The sequence below is a fragment of the Gymnodraco acuticeps genome, unplaced genomic scaffold (genome assembly GCF_902827175.1).
Source record: "Gymnodraco acuticeps unplaced genomic scaffold, fGymAcu1.1, whole genome shotgun sequence".
Lineage (NCBI taxonomy): Eukaryota > Metazoa > Chordata > Actinopteri > Perciformes > Bathydraconidae > Gymnodraco > Gymnodraco acuticeps.
The window spans coordinates 540,253-556,287 of NW_022990235.1; the positions used below are offsets into that span (position 1 = coordinate 540,253).

A 16,035-nucleotide genomic window follows, 5' to 3' on the forward strand; every position below is an offset into this window, starting at 1 on the left:
AAAAAAGTATTTAGTCAGCCACCAATTGTGCAAGTTCTCCCACTTAAAAAGATGAGAGGCCTGTAATTCTCATCCTAGGTACACTTCAACTATGAGAGACAGAATGGGGGGAAAGAATCCAGGAAATCACATTGTAGGATTTTTAATGAATTCATTGGTAAATTCCTCGGTAAAATAAGTATTTGGTCACCTACGTACAAACAAACAAGATTTCTGGCTCTCACAGACCTGTAACTTCTTCTTTAAGAGCCTCCTCTGTCCTCCACTCGTTAACTGTATTAATGGCACCTGTTTGAACTCGTTATCAGTATAAAAGACACCTGTCCACAACCTCAAACAGTCACACTCCAAACTCCACTATGGCCAAGACCAAAGAGCTGTCAAAGGACACCAGAAACTAAATTGTAGACCTGCACCAGGCTGGGAAGACTGAATCTGCAATAGGTAAGCTTGGTGTGAAGAAATCAACTGTGGGAGCAATTATTAGAAAATGGAAGACATACAAGACCACTGATAATCTCCCTCGATCTGGGGCTCCACGCAAGAAGCATGTGAGTGTGAAGATGCCCCTTGGGAGCTCCAAAACAGGGCTAATGAAGCTAGGCAGGCCGCTAAATCTCAACTGCAGAATGATTACTGAGCCTAGTTTAGGAAACACCCCACTGGTGCATCAGCAGACCAAACTGTATAAACCACAGAGGGTCAGGGCCTACAAGAAAAGGGCTGAGGGGAAAGCGTCACATGCAAAACAACAGATACATGTCAATTTACCAGACCGGCACCCAAAGTTACTTTTTATGGTTTAAGTAAACAATCAAGTACTTATTCGACAGGAAATGTATTTATATATAAAAAAAAAACAATTTTAAATGTCAAGAATTCACCGGTTACACACTCTCAAAGCCTAGAGCTGAAACATGTCTGCTGCGCATTATTACAATAAATCATGTTAAAAAAGCAGTTTTCTAACCCCGGACAACTGGGCCATAAAGCACAATATAATAAAAGGCAAAATGTCTAATTTGACAATATATCACCTCGAAAGATGAATGAAATACTGTGAGAATGATGTGTTATGTCTGCTCACATAATTAAGACTGTGTTGTGTTATGAGCTGTCCTCTTCTGTTATCATTTAAACTGGTTTGTGTGCTACTGATGTCCATTTCCCAGGATCAAAAACAAACCATGCAGTGTAATTACCGCTCAAAAGCTGTGTCAGTGGCTCACACAGGATAAAAGGAACATCATCACAAAGTAGTCTCTTTTCTGTTTCTAGAATAACGGCTATCGAACAAGACACATAACCAAAGCACTTTGGTGAATCCCAACGGAATCTGCCTTTCCTGTTTTATTAGATGTTGCATAGATAGCATGTCTTTGAACACATTTAGTTTGAAGTATTGTTCGTTGGGTCCCATCAGTGTCTTTCCCTAAAATGTAAGCGGACTAAAACAAAATGAAAAACCTTATACTGGTTTACCATTATCACACTAAACACAACAAACATAAGCCTAGTTGTTGAAAGTGATGTGTTAGATTTAACAGCAGCAATCTAACTTTGCAACTTCTCAAGGACAAATCACTTGCAGACATTTCAGAAAAGCTGTGCATTCTGCAATATCACTGTCCCAGCGCATTGAAAGGACACACCAGCCCATGCATCTGCCTCGTTTCTGCTTGTTACAGAGCATTCAACAGCTTACTGCACCAAACTCAGCCCCTGCAGCCTGCCTCTCCTGTGCTCTCCTCTTGGACCAGAGCCCACGGCAGGCAGGCAAGCGCACACACACACAAACACACACACACACACGCTGAGATACTGACCCACAAGAACCAGCCTCAGCATGAACACCCACACACAAACACTCTTTTAAAATGACACAGTAACACATTGTGGCTGTGTTAACTGCAACGATTGGAACTGCAGCAGTGGGGCAGGTAAGGTGAAAAGGAATCGAACATCCTGTGTGAATGTGCATGTGTATTTCTGCACAAGTCTTTCACCCCGACTATTTTAAGGTGGTTCTTTATAAATCCTACAGCCTGGCCAAGTCTTTGGCAATAATTCAAAAGGATAGAGCATGCATAAAACATGACAGACATTCAGACAGAGGAGAGGCAGAAGAAAGAGAGCAAAATACATGCCAGTGTAATAAGGTATGCAAAGACTGTTTTCAATGCAGCAACCGCACTGACAGCTCTGAGAGATCTGGAGTGGTAGAAATGCTACCACGCTAGCATAGTGAGTGACAATGTTAAATTCTGCTGCATACAGTATGGCATTTGCTCCCCTGGAGGAATAGAAAGCATGACTCGCAGTAGCACCGCGAAGTAAGCAGAGGCAGGAGAAGAAAGGGGTGAGAGAGAGGGAGATACCAAAGACATGTAGCTTCAGACCCTGAGATAAACACACACCCACCTCAGTCTGCTGCCGATTCCTGACGCAGTGAGCACAACTGGGGAGTAAATGCAGAATACAGTAGTAGCTATGATGGAGGACCAGCAGTCATCCAAGAGTGAGCAGAGAGAGGAAGAATGATACAAGACTGGTGAATGTTAGGTCCTGTGTGACTACGAGTGTGTGCGTCTGAGTGAGAGGAGCATCTATGTCAGACATGAGAAAGACAGAAATGCAGGAAAGAAAGAAGAAAAAGTGACGAGACGGCCAGAACAGGGACGGGAAACAAGCAGGGAGAGAAGAGACAGAATAAATGTGTGAGCTTGGAGAGTCACTGAGCAGAGCAGATGCATTAAAGGAAATGCCCCTCCCTCTTTCCGCCACACAAACACACACACACCCCCCTTTGCACTGTCAGCATTCGAGTAAGCATGTATTCAATGAAGTAAGCTGTTAACTGTGTGAAACGTAGAGTGGACCAGAAGTATGTGTTCATTTTAAATTCAATGACAAGACACTCCTTTCTTGCACTGTTGGATTTGTGGTTTCCATTGAAAGTGGCTCAAAGTTGATTGGCTGCATAGCAAGTGGACACGTCCCAAAGCTCTATGCAAACACTCATAAATCATATTCCCCATTATGGCAAAAGGTAAAACTACACTGCACAGTATGTCATCTCTATGTACCCAAAGACAAGATCTGGTTCTTAGTCTCAGCATGTGTCTTTGAGCATGGCATATCATCCCTACCAGGTCTGCTTACTGGCAGTGCACTCTCACCTTCACATGAAGGGGGTCAAGCGAGAGGATTACATCCATACGAAAATCAATAACTTGTTACATAACACATACTACTGTAGATGCATGCATTAATGCATATGCTGCCCTATTTTAATTTTCTTGATATAGCCTAGGTTTAATTTTTAAAAAGGGGAAATTTAAGATGGTAATCGTATTGCCATCTTAAATTTAAAAGTTCTACGTCTGTAAAACTGACCCGAATGAGCTTATAACAGTTAAATGTATTGATACCACAAATCATTTGGCTATGAAACCACTAGGATATATTTATGTCACCTTACTGCACTTACTGCTATTGAAAAGGTTGACGATAAGTGCAGGAAGGTTCAGATTCATTCAAATTGGGTATTTGTATTGCTTCGCTTTCGAGGAATACAGCCCAAGTTGCATCTTGTGTCTGTGACTATATGGCCATATATATTCTGCAGTAGCAGTATCAGCAATGAGTTGGCAAGAGAATGAAGAGGTGTAGCACAGGAAGGTTGAACTTACATGTTTAGACTGTCAGCCAAGAACACTATAGTTTATCACACATCATGCAGTACTGGAAATAAGATTGGGCTTTTTGCCAACATTTTTATCAAAGTTGTTTGATTTTGAATTACATGATGGTAATGAAAGATGAAACATTGTGCATTCTATGCCTAGTTTGTGGCAAGTGATTTCTTCTTCCAATCAATTATATTCTTAGAGGTTATCTCTCTCTCTTTGGTTTGTTATCAGTGTGGTGGTGTTTGGATCAGTTTCCTTCAGATCTGTATGGATGGATTTGCCTCACCCTTTTTTTGTGTGTGTGTGTGTGTGTGTGTGTGTGTGTGTGTGTGTGTGTGTGTGTGTGTGTGTGTGTGTGTGTGTGTGTGTGTGTGTGTGTGTGTGTGTGTGTGTGTGTGTGTGTGTGTGTGTGTGTGTGTGTGTGTGTGTGTGTGTGTGTGTGTGTGTGTGTGTGTGTGTGTGTGTGTGTGTGTGTGTGTGTGTGTGTGTGTGTGTGTGTGTGTGTGTGTGTGTGTGTGTGTGTGTGTGTGTGTGTGTGTGTGGTCCAAAGCCTAGGGGGACAGCTACAGCTTCACTGTTGCGCACCACTGTCCCTGGCCTTTCTCTGTGAGCTCAAGCTCAGACACGGCATCTCCAACTTCTGCTTCCTGCCAGACTACAGCTCCACAGCTCGTTCCTCTCCAATCATGGCAGTGCGTCTGCCAGTCAGTCTGATGGGGCCATGGCAAGAGCACTTTCCCACAACCACAATATCTACAGCTATCTGTGAGTTTCTGACATTTGAAGGCAAACGTCTCAGAGTCTATTCAGTTCTCCCCCCGGAAAAAAGCTACAACTAAAGAATTCCCTTGTATAAAATGGGTCAAATTAAGCTGGGTGTAGGACTGGGCAATATAGCAATATTATATCGATACATACATTATATCGACTGGATTTTGTCTTACATTTTGCATATCGTAATATAAAATAAGTGTCATTCTCTGGTTTAAAAGGCTGCATAACCCAAAAAGCTATGCAATATTCTGAACTAACCAGACTCTTTTAGCCATTATATCCATAACTAAAGATCTGTTATCAAATATGTTATTTTGTAATTAATTAGGTGACTTATTTTTCACCATCTGTAAAAAGGGGGCAACATATATTAAAAAAATGCACATAACTATACCAACAACTGTTTCCGTAATTCCAAACACAACCCTAAACCCACTCCCAAATATAGCCTTCCAATATGCCCTACAAATAACATGTTTATGCTGGATGGCGGGAGGGTTAGCTCTCTGGTACGTAAGCCTAATGCAAGGATTGTATATTGTGCGTGAAACTTTGGAGCTTTGCCAGACAGCTGCATAAGGGAACAGTGTTCCTCCTGCGATCATGCCAGGTGCATCAGTGTTTGCCCTCTTCAACACCATCTGGCACAATTCAGAAACATCCAAGTGGCGAGCCGTCAGCCCTCTCTGAGGGCCTAAGATATTCTACAAAATAATATTTAAAAACGTTATATTTTTCATTAGTTTTACCAAAATAACTTGATTTAATTGTATTTAAAATAACATTTCCAAAGAAATAAATCCTTTGAATCTGCCTGTTCAGTTTCTGTTTGAATGTGAAGGGTTAAATGAAAATGAAATAAACTTTATTACAGACTCAGGGTCCAGATAAAAGACATTACATAGATAGAAAGAAGCTCGTCTCTGCGAGGTGAAGATAGGAGCTGATTGGTGGTCCTGCTGTAAATTCACAGAGGGCCCACTACAGTAACTCAATGAGAGAGTAATGTCAAATGACAGTACAAAGGTCAGAGGGTCTAGGTATAAAAGTCACGGCTCGCCACTGAAGTTAACCCTTCCTGTTGCCATGGACAAATATCGTATGAGGGCCCAAAAACATACCAAAATGTAATTTCACAACAATGTGTGTCAATCTCTGATCAAGGTCATGGTGTGTTCAGAAGGATAATAAACACTATCTGAAATGGCGCGGGCCAACCTGCAGCATCCCGGGGCAGATATCAGAGCTATGAGCCTGAGCCATTTCAGATACTTTGTTAAATGTAGCATACCTGCATTTCAATTAAAGAGATCTACTGACAGCAAGAATCAAAGTGCCACAGAAATTAACGCTATCCAAGCTTTTGATAACAATTATTTAACTGTTGCTTGCCCTCTACTCTATTTTGAGTAATGTTTCATCAAAGTAGATTTGGTCTACTAGTTTAAGTACTACGTTAGTTGTATAGGTTTTCACTATACTGCATAGTCTGCCATATCAACAGATACATCAGGGAAGGAAGGAGTTGTGCTGTGATTGCCTTGCAATGTCTTACAGAAATGTGAATCTTCGGTTCTTTCAAGTTTAACAGCTTTGCATTGCTATCAGCATTCAGTTGGTTTGAATGGAACTGGTGCATATTACAGGAAATGTTATCGATGGAACCGTACTAGTGCGACATATTTCATTGCAGATGGTTGACAGTTTTGGGCATTGAGCCAAAAATTGTGATTTCATTTTAATTGAATTCAAATACATTTTCAATGTAATACATGTCATGACATTTTGATCAGTAAAGATTGCAATACCTTTATAAGAGTAGCAGTTGTCCATTGCGATGTTTCACTGTGGACATTGTCATATGCAAATTGCCTAACACTAGCCTTTACAATCACTCATATTATAACAAACACAGTTAGATATATTTTGAATTCAATGAAATTGCACCTCCGTGTGTTTAGACCTACAGTCCAGGGCTTAGACCATGGAACTTGTTCGCTGTAATCGTTGGTGCTGAATGATGCAGGCGTCTAAAAGCACTGCTTTATCATTAATCACTACTTTGCCAAGAGTCTGAAATCACTCCAGGAGATGAGAATTAGAATTCTAATAATACATTATTTTTTTCTACAGCAGGTAAATCCTCAAAAGCATCTTTGCGCAGTGTCACTTCTACCTCAAGGTTAAATTATTTTTTGAAATAGGAAGTCTACCCCCTTAATAACCATAACTTCTCTTATATTTGCATAAAGTTAGTTATCATGTTCTTGTCATTGTAATTGATTTAGAAGACATGAAAACACACACACACACACACTCATTCAATGAAACAAATCTGAGTGATACAGTTGGTATCATTTCAATAACACAATTAATTTGATTTCTTTTTTTGCAATTCTTGCTTATACTGTGTTATTTATAATCTTCTTGTTTAATAATAAAGACATAGCATAAAAGAGAGAACAGAACTAGCTAGCTTTTCAGAGCTGACTCAGGGTCCTTTGGGTATTGCTGAGGCAAAGGCCATTACCCCCAGTTTCCACCGGGTCCGTCTGCGCCGCGCTGCGCCGTGTTACGGCTGCGCCGCGGCGGTCATAAGTATCGCGGCCACTCTAGTCAATGGGTGCTTCCACCACACACGCCGCTTTACGGCTCAGACGCGTCCCAGAAGCGTCCCAGAAGCGGCTCGGCGCAGCGCTTCTCTAAAATTAGGATGAACCCTATTTTTGCCACGGCGCAGCCGTAACATAAGGTCGGGCAGGCAGCCCCCCCTCGCAGGAAGTGGAAAGGTGAGCATCCGGGCCAGGCCCATCCCCCACATATACTAATTTAGCAGACCCCCTTCCTTCATCACAACACCTCCACTACGATACGCACAATGGACGACGAGGTTTTCATCATGGAAGTGGAAAAACACACTATTTGATATGATGTAACCAATGATTACTACAAGGACAACATCAGAAAGGACAAGGCCTGGTTTTTAGTCGCTGCAGTTTGTGGAGTGGAAGGTAACAACTACATATTAATGTTTTAAAGTTAATTAATACTTGTAGGTACAGTACAGAGCCATTCAATAAACACAATTTAAATGGACACAAAAATAAAACATTTAACTACGTAGCCTACTTACTTTCTTGTAGAAGTACAAATGTCCAGGATGCCCGAATCAATAACAAAACTGTGAGCCTGCACGCACGACGCTACGCTTCTGAAACGCTTCTGGGACGCGTCCGGTGGGTTATGGCGCTAGAGGAGGTCGGACCAAAACCGTGGTAGATTATATACGATAGTGGTTGTGCCATAGAAATATAAACAAGATACACTGCAACAATATTTAAAATAATTGATTTGTAATATAATAATCCATTCTACCCAAAAATCCCACAAAAAAGTGATAGAGTATGTTTGAAGACTAAGAACGCCACAAATACAGTTTTCAGCTTTAAAAGAAGAATTACTACCTCATAGTTGTATGCCTCAACCAACCAGTCAAGTTACAGTTTACATCCATGTCTTTTCTTTATGAAAAGACCTTATTTGCATATTCATTAATATGAGATGGGGACAGAAATGTTGTTTTGCAAGGTCACTTGGACCTTGACCTTTATTCACCAAATTCTTATCCGTTTGCCCTTGAGTCCAGAAGGACGTTTATGCTCATTTCCTAGTTTTGTTGTCCCTAAGCGCCTTCCCAAGATATCATGTTCACAAGAAGGGACAAACAACCTGATGTATGGACAGCTGGGTGCGTAGTGTACTGAGGGACAACTCGAAAACACAATGCATTGAGGCATAAGAAAAATGTGTGGATCCCAAGTGTATCTATTCTTCTTGACATAAAGGGTATGAATGATTACCGGTTCTTACAGGAATGGAGGAACTACAGCAAACAGTTGATGCTGCAGAAAAGCAGATCATCATGGGACTGCACAGCATCTGCACTTCTGTGTATTTGCTCACCTTAACATACAAACAAACAAGCTGAGGAAGGTAGTGATCTTCCTATTTTTGCTTAGGATCCTCTTTTGTACCTCAGATCAGACTAACATCTGCTCATCGTACCCGACTTGAGGACAAACTGAATAAAATGCAGGAAGTAGTGACTAGCAATGTGATGTAATTGGTCACTCTAAAATATAGATCTGGTTAAATATCACAAATATATACAATTACATGTATAGTTATACATTTAATACGATTTAAAGTGACTTCCCATATGGAGCCAGGAAATTCCTTTTGTTTTTAGAAACACTAATTACAAGGGCTGCCCTCAGCATACAACCTAAAAAGAGTGTGATAACCTTAACTTCAGACAGCATTGCTTAGTAATTCTAATTAACCTTTGCATTTGGAAATGTTCTCGATACAAGTCTTAGAGCATCTATGCAATTGCAATTAACAAACAAAGGGTAGATGCACTTTGCATAGATGCCATAAGAGCTGTTTCCCAAACCATGTTCATGGCAACAAAGACTAAGTTTAGAGTAAGTAGCTGGGGTAAAAGGATTGCTCAAAACAGAACACACTCTTGCTGATCAGTTTTAAAAGTAGTCTACTTAAATAAAATAGGCAGCAAAACAAAAATAGAACAGAATAATTCACAATGTGTGTAGTCGTTTTGTTGTGACTTGATGGTTTGATTACGTTTCATTAAGCCAATGAAGACTTTGGTAGATGTAAATGTGTTCAAAAAAAAACAACCAGGGAAACTTCACAGCCCAATTTTGCTAAATGTTATTCCTGTATAGGAATCACTGACTTATAGTGAACCCTAAATGTTACCACCACCAAGAGCTATAATTCAGATTCCAGATATCGACACATCTATCCATATGTTGCTGATGACACAATTTGTTTTGATGTTTGATGAAATCCCAATCGCTAACCAACTGTCTGTACCTTCTGTGATCTGCTCAACCAACTCGGGCAGCAAATTCAGTCTTTATTGTCTGCAGGCCGATGCAAGTAGGGGATGTAATAAGGAGATGCAAAGTGCAGCTCTCTAATTGCATCATTAGCTAAACCAATGACTCAGTCACAGTGACTTCAGCCTCCCCCTCCCCCCACCACTACCTCCTCTGCCCCATCCAGAAATAGGGAGTCAAGCCTCAAGCTCTTTACTGTACAGCTGCTCAAGCAGAATCATTCTAACATGTTATGTGCAACAGCGCAAAATGTTAGCGTTCCAGAAATATCTGGCTGAAAAACATAGCATTAATGAGCCTGTGCTATTAAACATGTCATCAGGACACTATTTACACATTGATGTGTGTCTTTCAGGGAATGGAAACAATTAGTTATACAGAAATGAAACATAAGCTCAGGCAAACAATGTAGTGATGTTGCCACAACATGACAAGCATGTCATGTTAGGGTTAGCCCTGACTAACATTTTGAAGAGGGCTAACAACTAGCCTAAAGCTTTTCAAAGAGTGCCCAGGGATAACAGTCATATACAGGCACACAATCGTGATTTAGAAAATGTGGGTTTTGATGTAATGCGATTTGGACAGTAAACAATGCTCTCTTGGTGCACAGTAATGGAAACAGATCCTGGCTGTCTTTTTTTTTGGCTCACTTGGTTGTACAATGGTGGGTGAAAAAGCCATTTAAGTAGTCTTTTTATTTAGATGACCCCTGCCTTGCTGTGGAACTGCATGTTTTGCTAAGGATGACTAAGAGGCGGTTTCCCAGCAATTGAAAACGCAGTCAAAACCAGAAATTAACTTGTTATGCGTTTCCTTTCTGTAAGTGGAAGGGGTGACGGTAACACCTCTGGTACTTCCTGTTTTAAGTGCTGAAAACGCACATTATCGCATAACCTTGACGGGCCGCTTGTTAATGAAGGTGTCCCAATGATATGTCCCGTTTAGATCAATGAGAAACACGACTGTCTATTATGAGAGGTCATCCAAATAATGACAGCTTTTGTAACGTGTCAATCAATTCAACATTATGATAGTGTAATGGGGCTCTTTTTAACACAATGTATGCAGGAAAATTATTTATTGTTGTAATTTAGTTCGTTTTGTTTGACAATGGACTGATGGAGGAATTAACCTGGCTCTGCCGCACTGTGTTAGCTTCAGTGTGTGCATGCAGCACAGCCTGACTGCTGCTGAGGATGGAGAGCTTCTGGACCGGACGTCTCCATGTCGGGTCACATCTGCGCAACGCCGCGTTTCTCGGACTTTCCATAGCAGTGCTTAACCTGAACGTATTTGAATTCTAATAAGGTGTGATTAGTGAACGTTACCTCAGGCAAACGTTACTCCACCCGGGAGAATTGAGACATAATGTCAATACATTTTGCCATGGATTGCAGCGAACTTGAAGCTCAACATTCAGAACACTTAGTACGCTCGCTAATCACGTATAATACTCCTAATCACAAACACCTGCTCCTTTAATGGTAACGTGTGCCTGGGTTGCTGTTGTGTTATTAACTGCCGACAACGTTACAATGTTCATTTTGACACCCTTAGTAGCTAGTTACCGTGATTAACGTTGCGTAAACCCGCTTTGCAAACATACATTAGCGGACATACCTGCTATTAAGTGCCAGTAAACCCATTTCGTAAGAACGTTAGTGTTGTCAAAGTATACATAATCCATACAGCGGCAGCAAATGTTCTTACCTTTGCCGAAATCAGTCTCTTCCTTTTTGACCGGAGACCTTCTGTGGATTGTGTTGCTCTGGCTGACTACCACGCGCTGCAACGTAGCCCCGCCCTGCTGGCTGCGGGCGCGAGCCCATTGCTCAGTTAGAATACAACAGCAGACGGTTCCTGGCTTCTCATTGGCCAGACCACCTGCCAATCTATTTGGATTCTGCTTCCCGCGTTTTGAGCAGTGCTGCTCTCACAATACATTACGATGCAGCCTATATTTAGGTGTCAACAACTGCAGACATGTGAAAACAAGAGACGCAGTGACCTCCAGTATTAATATAGCCTACCGCAAATAAGACAGACCCATGTTTGTCACATTTATCTTTTTAATGTTTAAACAATAAAAGTAGTCAAAATAATGATCAATTAGAGGGCAAATGTAATATATGTTTTAAGCTGTGATTCCAGCTGAGTAGGCTATTTATTTGTTAAATAACAAATGGATGCCTTTCATTGCCAACCATGAAAGACAGAAAGACAATAACCTGTCAGAACAGAAACATCCTTTTGTCCCTAAGGGAGCATGATTTGTCACTAGTGACTTTGACTTTGTGCCAGCAACATTGGATTAGCTGTCTCAGTAGTGAAAGACTTCTGTAGTGGACAGTGCTGCTTGCTTGCAGGATGTAAGTGTACATGGCTACAGTCAGTCTTTCATAACAAGAGGAGCCTTGACTTGAGCTGCAACCTCAGCCCCCAGAAGTTCCTCTACAATCGTCAGGGCAAACTCGAAACTGGTTCCTGGCCCACGGCTGGTGATGTAATGTCCATCCTTCTGTACTCGAGCCTCTGAATATGTATAGTGGTCTAAAAAAAGACAAAGAGCAATACCATAAGAATAATCACAACATAAGAGCTTTCGTCTACAGACTGATAGCCACCCTTCAGACATCCCACTGTAGTATAAGCACTTACGTAGAGATAATCTATCACAATTTGAACTGACCCAATTCTAGTATGTTCTTTCAAATTCATGCATCTGCCTTCATCTGTGTGGTGTGCTCTTCTCTGCATAGTGACATGATGTTCTATAGTTGAAAAATAACGAATACAGCACCATCTGCTGCCCTTTACAAATAATTACAATTCCTCCTTTAGTGAGTTAGAGCTGCAAATGTTTGAGCCACCAGCTGTACATTAAACACATTTTTCCACATGTTTGTTTGCATGAAGTGTTTGATTTTTACCTCCAACCATCATCTTCTCCTTCATGGCAGGATGTGTGGTGACTGTGCTGCCGTAGCCAATGCCATGTGCCAGAAGAGCAGTGGGACCTACAGAAGGGCAAAGATGTTTTAGGTTATTTCAACTGCTTCCTGTGATACGTTGACACTTCTTTTGCTTACTACTATGTTATGCAGTTAAAAATAAATACACTGAATCATCGAATCACTTCCCTCAAGCTAAACAAAAAATCCAAATACAGAAAATGCAGCACTTAACATAAGGCATTGCAGTCAGAACATTCTGTCCTAAAAAATTGTCCTCAACTGTGCCATTGTTTCTAAGAATAAACTCATTAAACCTACAGTTTCAGCCTCGCCAAAGATTCTGCAGCATATTGAAATGAGAGAAAGGAGGAGAGGCTGAAGACATTGACTGCTGCTGCATTAACTTTGGCAACGTCCTACCACTGCAGTGAGCTCATCCAAAAACTGTTAATAAATAGAAAGTTATTGATTGTGCTCCTTGGCTGCCTTCCCATGCAGTCTAAACATTACATTTTCCCCTGGCAGAACAGCAGGATGCCAGGTAAAGCCTAGCTTACTCCTGTTACAAAAAAGTCCCCACCCAGAGGACGCCAGTCTGGGAGAGAGAGACCTTCTGAGAACCAGAGTCAGACAGCGAGGCAGACCTAGAGAGATTTAAGATAATAGCCATCTTTCTATTATCTGATGAAACTATGTAAAATAATATGATTATGTTTTGTGAACATGCATGTAACAGAATAGTAAGTCTTGCAACTGTCCCTCTTGCTGGCAGGTTCATTAAACTGTATATTCCTGTGAGGATTTCACTCATTTTCTAGGACACCCTTCAATCCACTTTGCCGCACTGCTCCCCGTCCTTATTCAATATGTCCTTCGAGTGTCCTTTCTCTGCATACCGAGACTGTCAAATACAATGTCAGGGCTTTTGGGTTCAGTAAGGGACAGTTATTAATCAAACTCTCAACCTTCCGTTCAAAAAGGCCATCAATTAATGAAGCATGTCATCCGTTAACTGTACATGTAATACAGTGATAAACTCTTTCAAGGGCACATCTGGTGAATGAAAGATACCCGAAAACCACCATGTATATAAAAACTGAAACAATGTTTGTCTAAAAACGTAATTCTATTTGCCAGCAACATGAGTTTTGCATTGGGGATCATGTCGAATTTAAACTTTAACCCATAAAAGGCATTAGTACTTGAGCTTTGTGCTGTGTAATAATTAGGATTTGTTTTCACAAACTGTACCTGCACAGATGGCTGCGATCAGACCCTTTCTGCCATCTTGTTCCTTTAGCACCTCCTTCACAGCAGGAGACTGCAGGACAGCATGGAAAACAGATGCACATGAAGTTATTTGCATGCCATGTGATTGCAGTTTATTTGCTGACTATGATACAATCATTCAAACAAACTGGCAATGATAACATTTTAACACATACAGTACAAAAATAAACTTGTTTATTGTTTAAAAAAATCTGTTTTAAATACAACCACAGATGTATTAAACATTCAAATCTATCCAAATCATTTGATGAAATTGCAGACTTTTATAGGTTTTAGTTTCTGAAAATTATTATTATTATTATAAGTTATTAGATTTAGTATATTATCAATATGTTAAAGATTCTAAAGCTGAATGTACAACCATTGACATCAAAAACAGTCCATGAAGCAGTAACTCTATACTTAAATGTAAATGATGTTATGTTATGTTAGTAAGACCTTCAAAACAACTAATCATCGTATTATATTAACGAATGGGGTCCTACATGGTGTTGTCACATTCTTCCATGTACCGATTGGAATTTATCTAAATCGGAATCAGAATCTGACAATATTTGGTATGTTGTTGTCAATCAAATCTGATCAAAGCACAACCACACAGACCTTCATAGGGGCAGTTGAGTGAATGTGTTGAATATTTTAAATGTTAGTTTATATGTGAAAGTTCAGGGCAATTGAATCTTGAACTCTTTATTCAACTCAACTTTACCTTATGACAAAAAAGGGACAACCATTGGGCTACACCGGGCCATGGAAAAACCCTAAATGTGATTGTTACCTTAGAAGATCAAAACATGTAGAGACTGTTGGATCTAAAGGCAGTCAGAGTGTTTCTCACCTCAGCCAGATTCTGAGCCCCTGGCATTCCCCTGGAAGTAGCACCACATCGTACGGACCCTGAGAGACAAACCATCAATGATATAGATGAACTGTAATGGCTTGATATTGTCGAACACTATTCAGAATGCAAAAAATGATTTGTGTATGTTTTCCCCTACAATGAACTTGCCTTGGTGTTTGGCGCATAGACATAGTACAGACAATGGAAAATATCAAAGCATACAAACAATAATTAAACAAATTGACAGTAAACAAGAAAGGACAATACATACATTAGATTTAAAAATGAAGATATTTGTTTATGATAATGCTTAATACTGTTAGTTCAAAAGGATATTTTGATCATGTTTTGATTAATGGAGCTGATCAAACTGAAAATATATCCATAAAAAAATACAAAATATAATAAAGTGAAGCATGTAATGTAGTGTTAGTAGATAGAAACTGAGCCCAACCTGTGCGATGGCCTCCTCCAGACTGGCATCAGGACAGATGACGACGTTTCTGCTGCACTGTACTGGCTCTTTGCCCGTCAGGCCCGCAACAGTCACTGCAATCTGCACGTTTGGTTAGGCAAAATAAAAACGATATAATTAGCATAAAGTCACTATGTGTGAAATGTTACTTAATGCTTTCACCCAAGTCGTGTACTTAAGTACAATGTTGAGGTAACTCAACCTTTTAAAGGTCTGAGTACTTCATCTACAACTAAAAGGCCCAACTTGGCATCCTGTCTGTTTATGGTTGATGGAGACTTTTATTTTGAAGGCTAAAATGTCCGAGGAGTGCAAAGAGTTTGACATTTAACTTGCCCTCAGTCTGCACCATCGACATAAAGCTCTGGCCCTGTCCATGCATGGTCTGCACTAATTGTAAAGCCTGTCAAAACTGTTAACAACACTATTTAACCTACAAATGAGATAAATGTTCAACACTGTGTTTTCTGATAATTAATAAACTAATAGCAAAATAAAATAGCCTAATAAAATCGTGATAGTGTAGTGCACTGATTGAAGGGGTTGCATTACTATAAACCAAGCAAGGTATGTTGCCTCTAGCATTATTATTATTATTATAAGCTACCTAGCTAGCAAGCTAACTGCTAGCATACAACAAGTCAACAAACCCCAGCTCTACGCATGATGTCCACAGGAATGACAGTCTCCATCTCCTCTGCACCTTTAGACAGGATCACTAACGCCTTCTTTCCTGCCATGGTTAGCTCGCAGTAATGCTACTTTCAGGAGCAGAGACGCTAACTTAGTTCAGCCGAAACTTCCAGCAGCAACTAGCATGCTCAGCAGAGGTTTTGACAGGAGCAGGGTTGCCAGACTGCGCCCTCTATCCCTATTTCACAGACGGTGCTCCATGTACAACGTGATATTTAAAATAAACCTGTCCTGTACGCCATACACTTCTTCTTTGAGGTTTTTTTTCATGAAAGTTGTCATCCTCACCTTTGCATCTCAAATACTGGACTCACGCTGACAAACAACACCAACTAATATGTGTAAACTAATTGAGTAGTCTACACTCTCAGGGGACGATGCTTAT

At 40.4% G+C, this 16,035-nt stretch overlaps 2 protein-coding genes across 4 annotated transcripts in view; both read right to left on the bottom strand.

Moving 5' to 3' along the window:
• Positions 1-11,196, bottom strand: part of kcnab2a (potassium voltage-gated channel, shaker-related subfamily, beta member 2 a) — an 86,018-nt gene extending 74,822 nt beyond the window's left edge. For 2 of the 3 annotated variants that reach the window (XM_034218985.1, XM_034218983.1), the window contains exon 1: positions 11,108-11,196. The gene's annotated coding sequence lies outside the window, so the exon portion shown is untranslated. Of the gene's footprint in view, positions 1-2,421; positions 2,687-11,107 lie in introns of those variants that run through there. The other variant, XM_034218984.1, reaches the window with a different exon arrangement.
• Positions 11,197-11,448: 252 nt separating this feature from the next.
• Positions 11,449-15,827, bottom strand: park7 (parkinson protein 7). Its single transcript, XM_034219230.1, is given in 7 exon segments — positions 11,449-11,947; positions 12,328-12,414; positions 13,603-13,672; positions 14,480-14,511; positions 14,514-14,538; positions 14,937-15,038; positions 15,608-15,827. Coding segments are annotated over 7 exon segments (567 nt in total). The 5' UTR covers positions 15,698-15,827; the 3' UTR covers positions 11,449-11,786.
• Positions 15,828-16,035: the final 208 nt, after the last annotated feature.